Source organism: Phaethon lepturus, unplaced genomic scaffold, assembly GCF_000687285.1.
Source record: "Phaethon lepturus isolate BGI_N335 unplaced genomic scaffold, ASM68728v1 scaffold9170, whole genome shotgun sequence".
In the NCBI taxonomy this organism is placed as follows: Eukaryota; Metazoa; Chordata; class Aves; order Phaethontiformes; family Phaethontidae; genus Phaethon; species Phaethon lepturus.
Window position 1 is genome coordinate 20,927 of NW_010509789.1, and position 12,677 is coordinate 33,603.

General features: G+C 43.5%; 1 protein-coding gene across 1 annotated transcript in view; it reads right to left on the reverse strand.

The window, feature by feature from the left end:
- Positions 1 to 12,677, reverse strand: part of GLI3 (GLI family zinc finger 3) — a 72,519-nt gene that overhangs the window by 9,734 nt on the left and 50,108 nt on the right. Inside the window, 2 exon segments of the mRNA XM_010285535.1 lie at positions 285 to 449; positions 962 to 1,111. Of these exon segments, the coding sequence (XP_010283837.1) occupies positions 285 to 449; positions 962 to 1,111 (315 nt within the window).

A 12,677-nucleotide genomic window follows, 5' to 3' on the forward strand; every position in this document is an offset into this window, starting at 1 on the left:
TGGGAGTTTTTCAGGGAAACCAGGATCTGTCCTGGTTAACGCTTGTGTTTCCATTGCACCCCTCCTTCAAACCTCTCTTACACTTAACAAAAAGATCAGCAGGCTCTCTAGGTCTGTATGACATGGGAATGATTGTGCTGGTAAGAGCCATCTAGAACTTACATTCCTTTCAGATTGCTGAGGGTTTCTGTGCCTGTCCTCTGGCATAAATTGCTATGACAACACTGTAAGTCCGTTCAATACAGAATTTTATTACTTTGTGTGTTATTACTGTGCTTACTTACCTCATTGGAATGAGTTCTGTTTTGGTGCTTGGCCCTGTCGGATGCATTGGAGAAAGCTTTGTTGCAGCCTTCATGTTCACACACATATGGTTTCTCTCCGGTGTGAGATCTCAAGTGCGTTTTCAAGTTTTCTAGTCTGGAGTAGGCCTTTGTACAACCTTCAAACTGCAGACAAAAAGTAAGTCTGGATTAATTTTAATCTTCCCACTCGCAGGAAACAGTAAAAGCTGACCTATAAAAGTTTAGAAACTTTCCAAGCCTTCATAACCTTGCCCAATGTAAATTTGTGTTGATTTGTTGGATTTTAATTTTACCCAGGCAAACCCCATCACAGCTCAAGTGAAAATGCTTCCAGCATTATGTAAATCTTCTCTTACAGGAGAGCAGAGTATTTGTGTACTTCATCGAAGACAGAAATCCATTGCAAAGTCATTAGGAGGCTGGTGGCCAGCAGTAACACCCAGCTCTGTTAAGAGAAAGTGCTTTTAAATAACTAAGCAAACAGAGCCCTGTTTAATAATGACTTTGGGGGTTTCTTTGCACTTTAAATTTGAGGAGGTGGGGCAAATTATCCCATGAATCCCTTCTCCTAAACCTCTTGTCATCTGAGCAAGCTGGATAACAAAGCAGACATGGTAGTCTCTTCTCCAACAAAAGTCTGACAGACTTTTACTCACAGTGCATTTGTGTGGCTTTTCCCCTGTATGTCTCCTCATGTGGACCACCAGCATATACTGGGCTTTGAATGGTTTCTGCTCCCGGGAACAGTCCAGCCATCGGCACACAAACTCTTTCTTCTCGCCGTGTATATGGTCATTGTTTATATGCTGTTCAGGTAGAAGAGAGATTACAGTTTAACAGAAACGTAACACCATCATCAGCCTTCCCGCAGCTTCGCACTGGAACAGCACCAGAGGGCTCCGGTGTGAACCAGGACCCTGTGGTACTGAAAGAGTAAGAAGATTGTTTGTGCTCCAACGGGGTTCAACTCATAGATCTCGTTGGAAGTCCACCGAGGCCTATGAATTTGTTTCTACTGACATCAACAAGCTTTGGATCAGGCCTCAGGGGTACAGGTTGTTAAATGGATCCTGGATAATTTCCTGCATGGCACCACTTGTGCGATTCACATTGAGTAATGCCTTCTTAGATCAGGGAAACTTTACTTAAGTGCCACTCAACACAAACAAGGTTAACAAAATCAGGCATTTAAAAACACATCCTCCAACCTGAAAATCAACAGAACTGTTAAACCAAGTTTTCACCAAAACTTTTAATGGTTCTCCCTGCTACCCATATGTTCTTTCAGTAAATGTACTGGGTTAGTGTACACATCGTGGTGGGGGAAAAAAACCCTACACGCTGCAGCAACAAAAATCTCCGAGCTCCGAAGCACCCCATCAAGCCAGCTTTTGCCATTGCCAAGTACGGCTCCGCCTGGAAGTTGCTGGGAGCAACACCTGCCCCAGGCCTGTTGACACGCATGGACACGTCTTGCTGTGGTCAGTGTCATCTGTGTGAGTGTATGCAGGGACAGGCCGGGGCTGTGTACCTTTTACTCTTCCAGAAAAGTAACTTGCTCTGTTCCCTTCACTAAGATCCAGTTCAGCAGAGCATTTAAATATGGATTTAATTCTCACTGATTGTGTTTCTGAGCAGAAACGGGCAGGTGAATCAGGTCTGGCCTCAAGATAGGTCTGTTTTTTCAAGGTTTAACTGTTTGAATTTTTCTTGCACAGCTTCAGAAAACAACAAAAGCACCCTACCCCTGGACCTTCAAAGGCTTATGAAGGCTGGAATTTCAGCGGGAGCTCCCTGACTCATCTTCCCCAACTCTCTTGGAGAAACCCTGCCTCAGAGACTTCCCCATTGCTGTACTTTCTACCACAGCTTACCAGCTGTGCCACTAGATGGCCACATTTCTCAGCGAATGCGATTATTTCCATTAAGGTACTAGACAAAATCCTTCCAGAGTTTATATTTGATCACAGAACAAGAATGAAATCTGGATCCACTCCGTAAGTAGCTCACAGAAAAAGCCAGCCATACAGAAACTCAGTAGTTCATACTGGAACACAAAGAAGATAATCCCGATCTTTTCTGAAGTCCTGAAAACAATCAGAAAACCAAATAAAATCACTTCACAATTATGCGGCATTGCCATGGCAAACAGATGTGCATTGCCTATAAAAGATGACTGCTCTTTTTCTCCTTCTGAAACTTTATTGCCATTTCTTAAAAGTTGTGATGGGGCGCAGAGCGCATGAAGAGAGCAGATGTGCTGGACAAGGTACAACATGTAATCTGCAGGAGTTTTATGTTTCAAGTGCAGATCTCTAGTCCATTCATACTAGACACGCCCGTAGCAAAAGCGTACAGATGCCCTGCACTGTGAAATGGCATCGGAAGAGTACAACGAGGTTAACGTGCACTCGTCTCTCCTGAAAGAGAAGTAACGGGACAAAACTCAATGCATTAAAGTAATTTTTAGCCAAATCTTGCTGTAAACATTACAGACTGTGAGTTATTTGGTTAAACTTAACACGGCGAAGAGGGAAATGAAAATTGAGTGTGTGACACAGGCTTTCCATTCGATACAAAAACTTCAAGGCTGGTTCAATCAGTTCACAACAGCACTTCCCTTTCCCTCCCGCTGTGTGGACACGCAGGCACCACGGACAGTCTTTCAGAGAGATTCTCCATAGGACACCTTTTCTCTTTGCCCATGCAAATGAGCTCGTTCCTTGCCCTCCAGACCTCCAGCCTTTCTCATGGGCATAAAATTCCTGTCCTCACTCCCTCCCCAGCCCAGGCTCCCTGCAGCAGCTGACAAAGCTTGTCCAGGATGGTGACTCGATCATTCGCCTCTCTCCATCACTCCACTCATTCACCTGCCAAGTATCTTGCAATCACCCTTAGGTCACTGCACAACTGTGTCCCTCTGTACTCGTCTGCCCTGCTCTCTTATCCTGTCACTCCTTTCCTACTCCCTGTGCTTTTCCTACAATCAAACCCCTCTTCACGCTGTTCCCCTTCATTGCTTTGAGGCTCCAAGTGGCCTCTGAGAGCTCACCTGCAAAGCCATCTCATTCTCATTCAAACCCTCTGAGCATCTTCACCTTCAGGTAAAGCCTAGAAGAAAGAAGCCCATGACATCATCTGCTAATCTGCGTGATTGCTTTAGCTCTCAAGTGAGCTGCTCAATTGCTTTTTGCAGAGGGGTGGTATTTTAGCAGACCTATAAATGTGCCCAAATACTGGAAGGCTGGTCTGGAAGAAGACACTTGCTAGACATTAAATCGGCACAAGCAGGAAGCCAACAGCAGAAACCAGCAGTGCTCTCAGGTAAGGAGATACACAGCATTTGAAACCCTGGCCACGTAGGGTCAGATTCAAATGCCCTCACTCGCTCGAGTTATGATTTGAAAACTGAGCAGTCATCTGCTACGGGCACGTAGGCAGAACTACACAAATACAAACCAGGCACTACATCTACACCGGGATTTTTTACCATTATCATTTGGCAGAGACAATGTGCAATATTTAAGTGTTTAAAGGAAGAGGGAGGTCTTGCTGTGTGAACAACAGCAATTAGAAAAGTTCAGAAGTTTGTGAACTCTGGCATTCAGGTTCTTTGACTTGGATAATTACCTTTGGATTTTGCACAGTGTTTTTGGCTCCCTGGTCTCTATTATGAGAGGGAATGAATAGTTTTGAGCTTGTAAAACAAAGAACAGTCAGGAATAAGAGTATTATGCAAAGCAGAAGCTTTGGTACAGTACAATAAGGATTTATAGGGTTTCAATTTATAATCTGTTTGTAACCTTATTACACCCATGAAATGTCACATTCCAGGGACTAGATCAGAAGGATTTTTTTTTCCTGGTGAAACTGAATTTTGATGCAGTTTCAGGGTGTGAAAAGGCTTTTCTTTTAATTTTGTAGGCCCAAACCTGCAAGTTTTACTTACATCGGTAATCCTTATTACAGTAAATAGGCGCATGAAAGCCAATGATATTACTCCCTAGTGTCAGGTTTGCTAACATAAGGCTCTGAAGCACCAGCTCTGTATTATTAAGAATTTCTGACCTGAAAAAAAAAAAGCCCCCATTAAAAGCTGGAATTCTAATAGCTATCTCCCATTGCACACAGCTCCAAAAAGCTGCTAAACAGGGGTCATTTGCAGAATACCAGTCACTTTCATGCCACTTCAGTGTCATTACCAAATCTCAGTCTGTCCTGGTTCATTTTCTTTTCTTTAAATAATGTTGTTGTTATCATTTGGCTCCAAAATACCCTAAAATGAACAGAGGGAGCTGACCTAAATACTGTTTTTCGTCTCAGAACACCCTGGCTTTGAAGGAGGAAGCTCTGAGATGGATTTCAATTCCAGAGCAAAAATGCCACCAAATTCACCAAAATCAAGGCTGAAGCTGGCCTGTCATCCCTCCTGGGGAAGATCAAAAAACAGAGGTTACAGGAAGCACAACCTGCAGTGTCCTGGGAACATAAATGCTTACATGGTAAGAAATACTACTTGAAAAGGGAACACCTTAAAACATACAGGTTCTCATATAATCAATGCATACATGCAACTTCATCTTGTAGCAGACCATGTGTGGTGACACTGGAGGTACGACCTGCAATAATCTTACTGTTCTATTTATTTCCCTCCTCCATGTGTTTTTTAGAGTAGAAGGAGTATCTAAGCATATCCTAGCTGGCTGTTTGGTACCCATTAGCTATTCAATACATAAACAAAGGTTAAATGTGCTCTCACTGTTAGTCAAACAGCAGAAGGAAAGCCCCTTCGTACCGGCAGAATGAGTTAGGAACAACAGAAAAAGAATGATTGTCACCCTGCAACTCACACTGCATGTAAAAGCAAAGTGTTATTTAGTGGATAAAGCAGAAAACACTGGGAAAATCTCCTGATTCTGCTTTTCAACCTAGACACACTACCCTACGTATGCCAGGAGAAAACTGCAAAGAGACCATGCTTTATTAGTATAATGTGGTAAGTTAGTGGCAGAGTGGAAGGCATAACACCATTGCCAAAAACCGGTTCAATTTCAGTTATTCAATGACAATTCTAGACTCTTACCTTTTCACAGTTATTTAGCTGTATTTTAAAAATTTAAAAAGGAGGTGCTAAATAACTCCTCACTAAGCCTCACCACCGACATCAAGCAGAAGCAGCATTTAAGCCACCTTGTAGCACAAATCTCCCCCTGGTCTGTACTGCCACAGAAAGTCCCTCAAGCCAGCAGAGCTTTTGCTGTGTAGGAGATGAAGAGTGAAGGGCGCAGAGGCGTTGCAGTGGAATGGCTGCTAAACACAGCTCATCCCGCAGCGGCACAAGGGAGCTGCAGAGCCCATGGGCTGCGGAGGGAAAATGCGCAGAGATTGCGTCCGGCAGTAGCAGACTGGGTAGCTCTGAGGCTGGTTTGGAAGGGGATTAGTTGTCCCTGACCTGTAAGTCCTGCAGGGAGGACTCGTATTTGTGTGTTTTGCACAGGGGATGTAGGTTTGTCCTTAAGCCCACATACAGTTAGAGACAAGAGGAGGGTTCCTGGACATCAGGCCCATCCCTCGCTGTGGCAAGCTCCGCTACACATAATCCCGGTCACGAATGGAGCAAGCTTCATCTTCTAAGTACGTCGATGATCTGCTCCCGGTGGAAGGCTCTTCTAGGAACTCACTCCTCTGCTGGTTAGCAACTAATTTCTAGCTTCAATTTATTCACAGCCAATTTATATTCATTTGTTCTTGTGCCAACACTATCCTTTAGCTTAAACAGCTCTGCTCCCCTGCACAATGTTTATTTCTCTCCCTCATCCCAACTAACAGAAAGCATTTTCCTCTCTGCCTTCATTTGCTGGATTAAATAAGATGATTCCTCCTGGTCTTCTCTAGGATGACCAAGTCCTCATTCCTCCTCTTACCCTGCTTTGGCTTGAGGTGTGGAAGTCACTGTGTCCTGCCCGTCATTTTGTTCCCAGGTTCCTCATTGCCACTACCAGGACTGTGTTAGTCCATCCCTCCTCAGTGGTCCTCTCAGCCCTCCTCCTCAACTGCTCTAGTACGACTTCAACCTTCTCGACCGGAATAGTGTGAAGTACACCAGAGCTTGTCAGACTTGGTGTAACAGAATTCTCTGTCCTCGCTTAGCTATAGGTACAGATCTCTCCTTCGCTTTGGACTTGAGACCATTACCAAAGCATCTCAGTACCTCATAGCTTGTGAATGCACCCCTCCTAATAACAAACCTTGGGGAACTGTATCTACTGCTACAGCCACAGTAGAGGCAGAGACTTAAGACCCAGGAAAGCTAAAGCCCACATGCATAGAAGTATTTAGGCTTCTGATTCCCACCAGAAGTGGTCACTTGTTCTTGAGTGGTGTGCATACTTTTGAGGTTTTTGACCCACACAGCTTCCTGATATCCGAGGGATTGTAAAAAGAGTATCAGCATTCAGAGAAGTGACAGGGCAGCACTTGAGCAAGTACCCATGCTTGCCTGCTCCCCAGGGATACAATCCACAGCTCATCACTGCTCCTCGCTACCATTTTAGGTAGTCAGGCAACTAAGAGATGACATCAGGCAGGCCTCCCTACCATCTCATTAACATCTCGATAAGGATTAACTCCATGATCCACAGCAAGATGGACAGACAAAAGCTTTGTAAAGGAGTCAGGATATAAAGGAGGTCTTGGTGAGGCAGGAAATATCCCACAACAATAGAAATCCCATTGTGAGGAGGAAAAAAACCCGCATTGCTGTGGAGTGAAATGCCCAGCAGACTTTTCGGACACATTCCAATCACTGCAATCGAGTCACTCTCTAACCTCTGTGACTCTCTGCTAGAACAATGCATGCATTTTAATTTCCTCTTATCTGCTGGAAAATAGGTATGGATCCCGTCTGCCCTCTCCCTACTAAAGAACGTCTGCAGGCACAACCAGGCTAAACAACCACAAGAGACGGATGTCTCCTCCCTGTTGCACAAGTCAAGAGTACGCTTTTGACCTCATGTCCTTAGGGTGGCATAAGTACTTAAGCCATTTTTAGTTCCTGAGATGGAAGAAGCACTTAAGCTGCTTTAAACCTTTATGGTAGCACAAATGCTTAAGCTGCTTGCAGTTCCTAAAGCCAAGTGGAAGCTATAGCTATACATGAAGAACTCTGCATTTCTGCACAGGCACATACCTGTGGAGAAGCTCAGGTAACTATCTCCACTCCTGCTTTCTTTCCTTTGGCTGCATTTATTGTTATTCTATTAAGAGTTCTTGTGGCTGTCTTGCATACTTTATGGAAGATTTAAGAAATGCTGTTCTGACAGATCTCTGTTAATGCTGATTAGCAATATGACAATTTATACAATCTGCTGAGCTGGCCCAAAGCAGGTCATCGCCTCGACAGTCTTGACACCTTTGCTGAAATGGAATACCCACAGTTAAAATCAGCTGGATCTTAAAAGCACTGCATGGCAATTTCCTCTGTGTATAATGAATGCACTAAATACTCTGTCTGCGCGCTGCTCTCCTCACCTCGCAGTGTTTGATCTTGTCATTCAATCTCAATACTTAATTTTCAAAGTTTTCCACTATTAACAAATGAAGCCCCCTGTACTCCCTGTATTTGGCCATGATTGTAAACCTAAATGAGTACTAGTGGCATACCGTATTTCAATAATCAGATATTTTGGAGTTACATGTGAGAGGAGTGTGAGTTTCATAACAGTATAAAAAAAAAAAAGGTACTGCAAATGTTTGTAAATCCAGTGTGACTAAAAAGGTTTTACTCATTTTACTCAGAAAAATCAAATCACTAAAAGAAAGTTTCAAAAAGACGGCTATTTCAAAAAGGAGTGAAGTACGTGGAAATGTGGAAAATAGGGAATATAACTTACACCACTTTACAAACTTAATATATGAACTCTGTGTCCATGACTGTTAATACCTAATTATAAGAAATTACACCTCAGTCAGCACTCCAGTTGAATTCATGCCTGAAGCTCATTTATTACTGTGCCGTTCTGGATTCCCATCTCTCTCCCTTGAGAACTGGCAATAGCAGTCAATGAAGAAAGGGAGGGATCAAAATTAGAAGCTCAAGTCAACTGAAAAATAATGATGATTTATAACTTGAGACAGCACACAGAAGTAGATGGATAGGGATGATAGGAACAGAAGGGGAGCATGGAAACCAATGGCTGGAAGAGAGGATCAAAAGAGTAAGAAAGGAGGAAGTGGCTGGGGGGAGTGTGATCACATCATGTTCTGGCCATGCCAAGACACTGCATGGTTCTGCCCTGTAACAGCTCATCGCCTTTTCTTAGCAAGACGTTGCTGTACTTCAATATGACTGCCTCAATAGCTCATAAACTGCTTCTTCACTGTGTTCATCTGGCTGTTTTGACTCCAGCGTCCGAGGAAGCATTCCCATGTGAAGGGCAGGCTGAGGGGAACCTCAGAGATGTTGCAACAAACAGTTGGGGTCAACAGCTGTCTTGGGCCAGCACAGCTGCCACTGGGAGAAGACCGGGTTTATAGTCATATTTAAAAATGTATTGAAGATCCAGGGTCAATGCAACACATGGAAATAGGCTGTTCCTGTCTCATGGAGCATACAAGTTCGGAAGTGGGGAATGCACGGAGACCAAGAGCAGTCAAACTAATAATAATTAATGAACACTTGCGTTTTGTGGAGTTTACTGTAAGCCTGACCAGGAGTCATCTTTTTTGCCAAAATGCTGTTTAACCAAGCCATGGCGAATCAAATTATTTTTTATGTATGGGCTTGGAGAGGTCTTGTTCTCTAAATGTGAAATTGCATTACTAAAATGGGAATACGCTAATTCAAACGACACAACCCACCAGGACTGTTTTCTTCTCACCTCACTGTTTCAGCTGAAGATACAGGTCTGATTTTTTTTCATTTCTCTGCACTAACAGCAGCAATAAAAGTTCTCAATCCCCAAGTTAAAAAAAAGATGTTTTCTTTCTGCTTCTCCTTTTGTTCTTTTGCAATAAATTCTGTAGTTGTCTTCGTTGCCTATCAATAGGTTAAACATATCCAACTTGTATGTTTAAATGCTAAAGACAGAGAAGTCCCCAAGGATACGTCAATCGTTGGCTCTTGTACAAAGAAAATACTGTATTTTGCTCAGAAGAGCTTTCCGTGGCAATTTAAACACAGTGAGACAGACACAATATCCTGGAGAGAGGCAAACCTGCCTTATTACATTCCTGACCCAAGAGAAAGGATCTGCCCTTAGGACATAAAGGGAATCAGTGGGGGAAAAAAAAAAGAGAAAAGTTATCTAATCCTAAAAATAAAGACAGCAGTTCATAATACAGCATGACCTTCTTTTAATCTCTGATATAGTAGTTATACAGCGTGGATGTGATATAATACCAACAGGGCAAACACAGCTTCCTCATCAGGCTGGGATCTGACTCCCCCAGCCTGTATCTATGTTTCCAGGTTTTGCACAGCTTTTTTGGTAGGCTTTGGGATATTCTGTGAAGGCAATGGAACTTATGGGATATTGCAGGGATTCTTTCCCAATAAGATCACATCTTGTTCTTGTTTCATTTAATATACACATATTCCCATATACAATACCATTAAATCTGTTAGCAGCAAAATGCAGCTCCATCAAGGGCAATGTTTTACAGCTCTCCCTTGATTGCCTGTGTAAGAGCATGGAGCTATAAAGCAATGGGCAGAAATTGCATCTTTACTTCCTAAACCTGGAAATTTTATAAATAAGATTCTGCCAGAACATCAACATAAATGTTGTGGACATTAATTGTTCTACATCTACAGTGGTAGGAAAGATGTTTTGATGACTCTCAGCTTTGTTTCTTCTCTGATAATTTTAGACAGTTAGGGAAGAGAACAAGCGCCATCTCTTTCTTGAAGGTTGCTTCTTGTTTTACTAGCTGGGAGGTTAAGAGGTGAAGCTGGTGTGTTACAGGAATTCCAGCTTTCTTTACTCTTTCTTTTTTTTTCACCCCAAACATACGGAAATAATTTTTCAAAGCGCGCTGCTGTAATAACTGGGCTTTGCCACTTCCTCCAGCACTGACACTCTGTATTGCATTTGCCTTAGTTCAAGCAAGGGATCCCAACTTCCATATACTGTGATGTTACAACAACAAAAAAAGCTCCACCCCTCTCTTGAACCACCTGAATTGTGACTTGCCCAAGGACAGGGCTAACTGAATTTGTGTGAGGGAGCTGCAGCAGAGAAGTGAAGGAACTGAAAGTGGAAACCACAACCAGAGGCTCAGGTCAACTGTTCTCAAACAGGTATGTTTTGGTTATGTCTCTGCCCTCCAAAGCTATGTTCTGCTCTCCTGAGAACTGCTCAAGCAGGGAAAGATGCAACAGGGCGACCATGAGGATGACTAAGTTCTTGGGGCACTGGGATGAAGGAGCCTGTAGGGACACCCCCCACCACTCCTGAAAAAGAGCCCCCCACCACTCCTGAAAAAGTACAAGGGGAAAACTGCAAGCTGGAATTTCTGAAATTTCTCCCAACCACTTTCTCCTACCTGTCTGCCACCTGCATTACTTCCCCGCCCTGGCTGCCTTCCCGGTTGCCTCCACCGCAGTGCGTTCCTGTGCACAACTCCTGCAGTTTGCATTACGCGCTCCACACCACCGCGTCGACGCTGGTCAACTCTCCTCCAGCTGCCACTCACTCCAGCATCTTTCTCAGTGCAAACTGTGTGTGTTCAGATGTACAGTTTGAGCGCTGCACTGACCGTGTAACTTGCCATGCTAACAGCAAAGACAGCCTTTTGCTGGAGAGTAATCCATTTTGGAAAAGGCGAGCTGACAGGTAGAACCCCATTACAACTTTCACCTTCACCAAGACTTCAGCAATGCACAGAATCATCTTAAGAAAAATAATCTTACATATCCCTGTTTGGCTCACTTTTACTTTGTGTTCTTTATGCTCTGCACATTTAGGTCCCCAAATTACACCAACATTTTACCTGACTTCTGTATAAAGGTGCCTGCAGCATAAACCGAGAAACCCAAGACAGACTAGCAAGGAGAAAAGCAGAGGGAGAAAGAAGCCAGGCAAAGTGTGCACCGACTTGGCGCAAAAGACCAGGGCTGGAAGAAGAGACTGAACAAAGGCTGCTTGCTGAAGGGCTTAAGACCCACTCTGACTAGGTGATGAAACTGTGATGTCAGCCTCTACGATGCAATAGCTATTGAAGTTGGTCTTCTCCCCAATCCTAGCCCTGCGCTGATGATCCTTAGAGTGTTCTGCCTACTCTCCTTCCTTCTTTCTCCGTCACACATGCACACGAGCTCTCTCTGCAGGCTTTCCGAGAGCTGGCTACAGGCAGGAGTGCTACAGCTTGAGGTGCAGGAAGGATTCCTGCCTTCAGGAAACAGCTCTAGGGCATGACTGCAAGGACGTGCAATGCCTGTTCCTTCTGTAAGATCTCAAGAGATCTCCTTATTGCAAGGAGCTCCACATTCCCTAAAAATCTGTTATACATTCCTCTCTCAACCTAGTCAAAGCAGTAGTGCACAAACAAGGGCAGAGTTTTCCTACAGTTGGGTGGGGAAGAGGGTAGAAGACTGGCCTGCAACCAAACATGTGCCCTTCACTAAGTCTGAGGTTACCAGGGAATGTTGCCTAGAAAATGCACTGCCTGGTACCTTCAAGGACTGACTGAATATGGAAGGAGAGAAAACCACCTGAGGCTCAACTTCAAAATTTTCTGCTTCATGATCTTTGCATTTAGGGATAAAAATTGATTTTACATGCAAGCGCTACAGAATTTCCAGGAAAACCAAGTTAAAACCCATTAAAACTCCCTCACAGGCAGTACCCAAAGACTTCCTTCTTTACAAATCTGAACTCACAGAGCTGTGTACAATCTTTAACAAAAACACACATGAAAAACAGGCCTTACCTTAAAAAAACCCAACAAAATCTGAACAGCCCAGCACTTAGCACTGCTACAGATGTTAGTGCTTAAAAGCATATATTCTATTTCTGGATTTTTCTCACTGGCTAAAAAAGACCACAGAGAACTCCTGCGACTCCTTCTCAAACTTGAGAAGGAAGTCATCATAAAGAGGCATTACAATAAGGTATTTCATCTCATTTGCAAGTAGTATGAAGAATGAAAATACCGTCCTGACTTTGCAAGAAGCACACCAGCACACGTGAGGCAGAAGAATGAACTAAATACTTTGGATGTTTTCCCACATTGCCGCAGAAGACAAAAATCTATACGCCTCCTTCCTGCCACCATAATTCATCTGACTTCAATGGAAATCAGACCTGCTGTATATATTAAACCTGAAATCAACTATTCTCCCCCCATATTGTTTGGCTTTGATAAATTCCA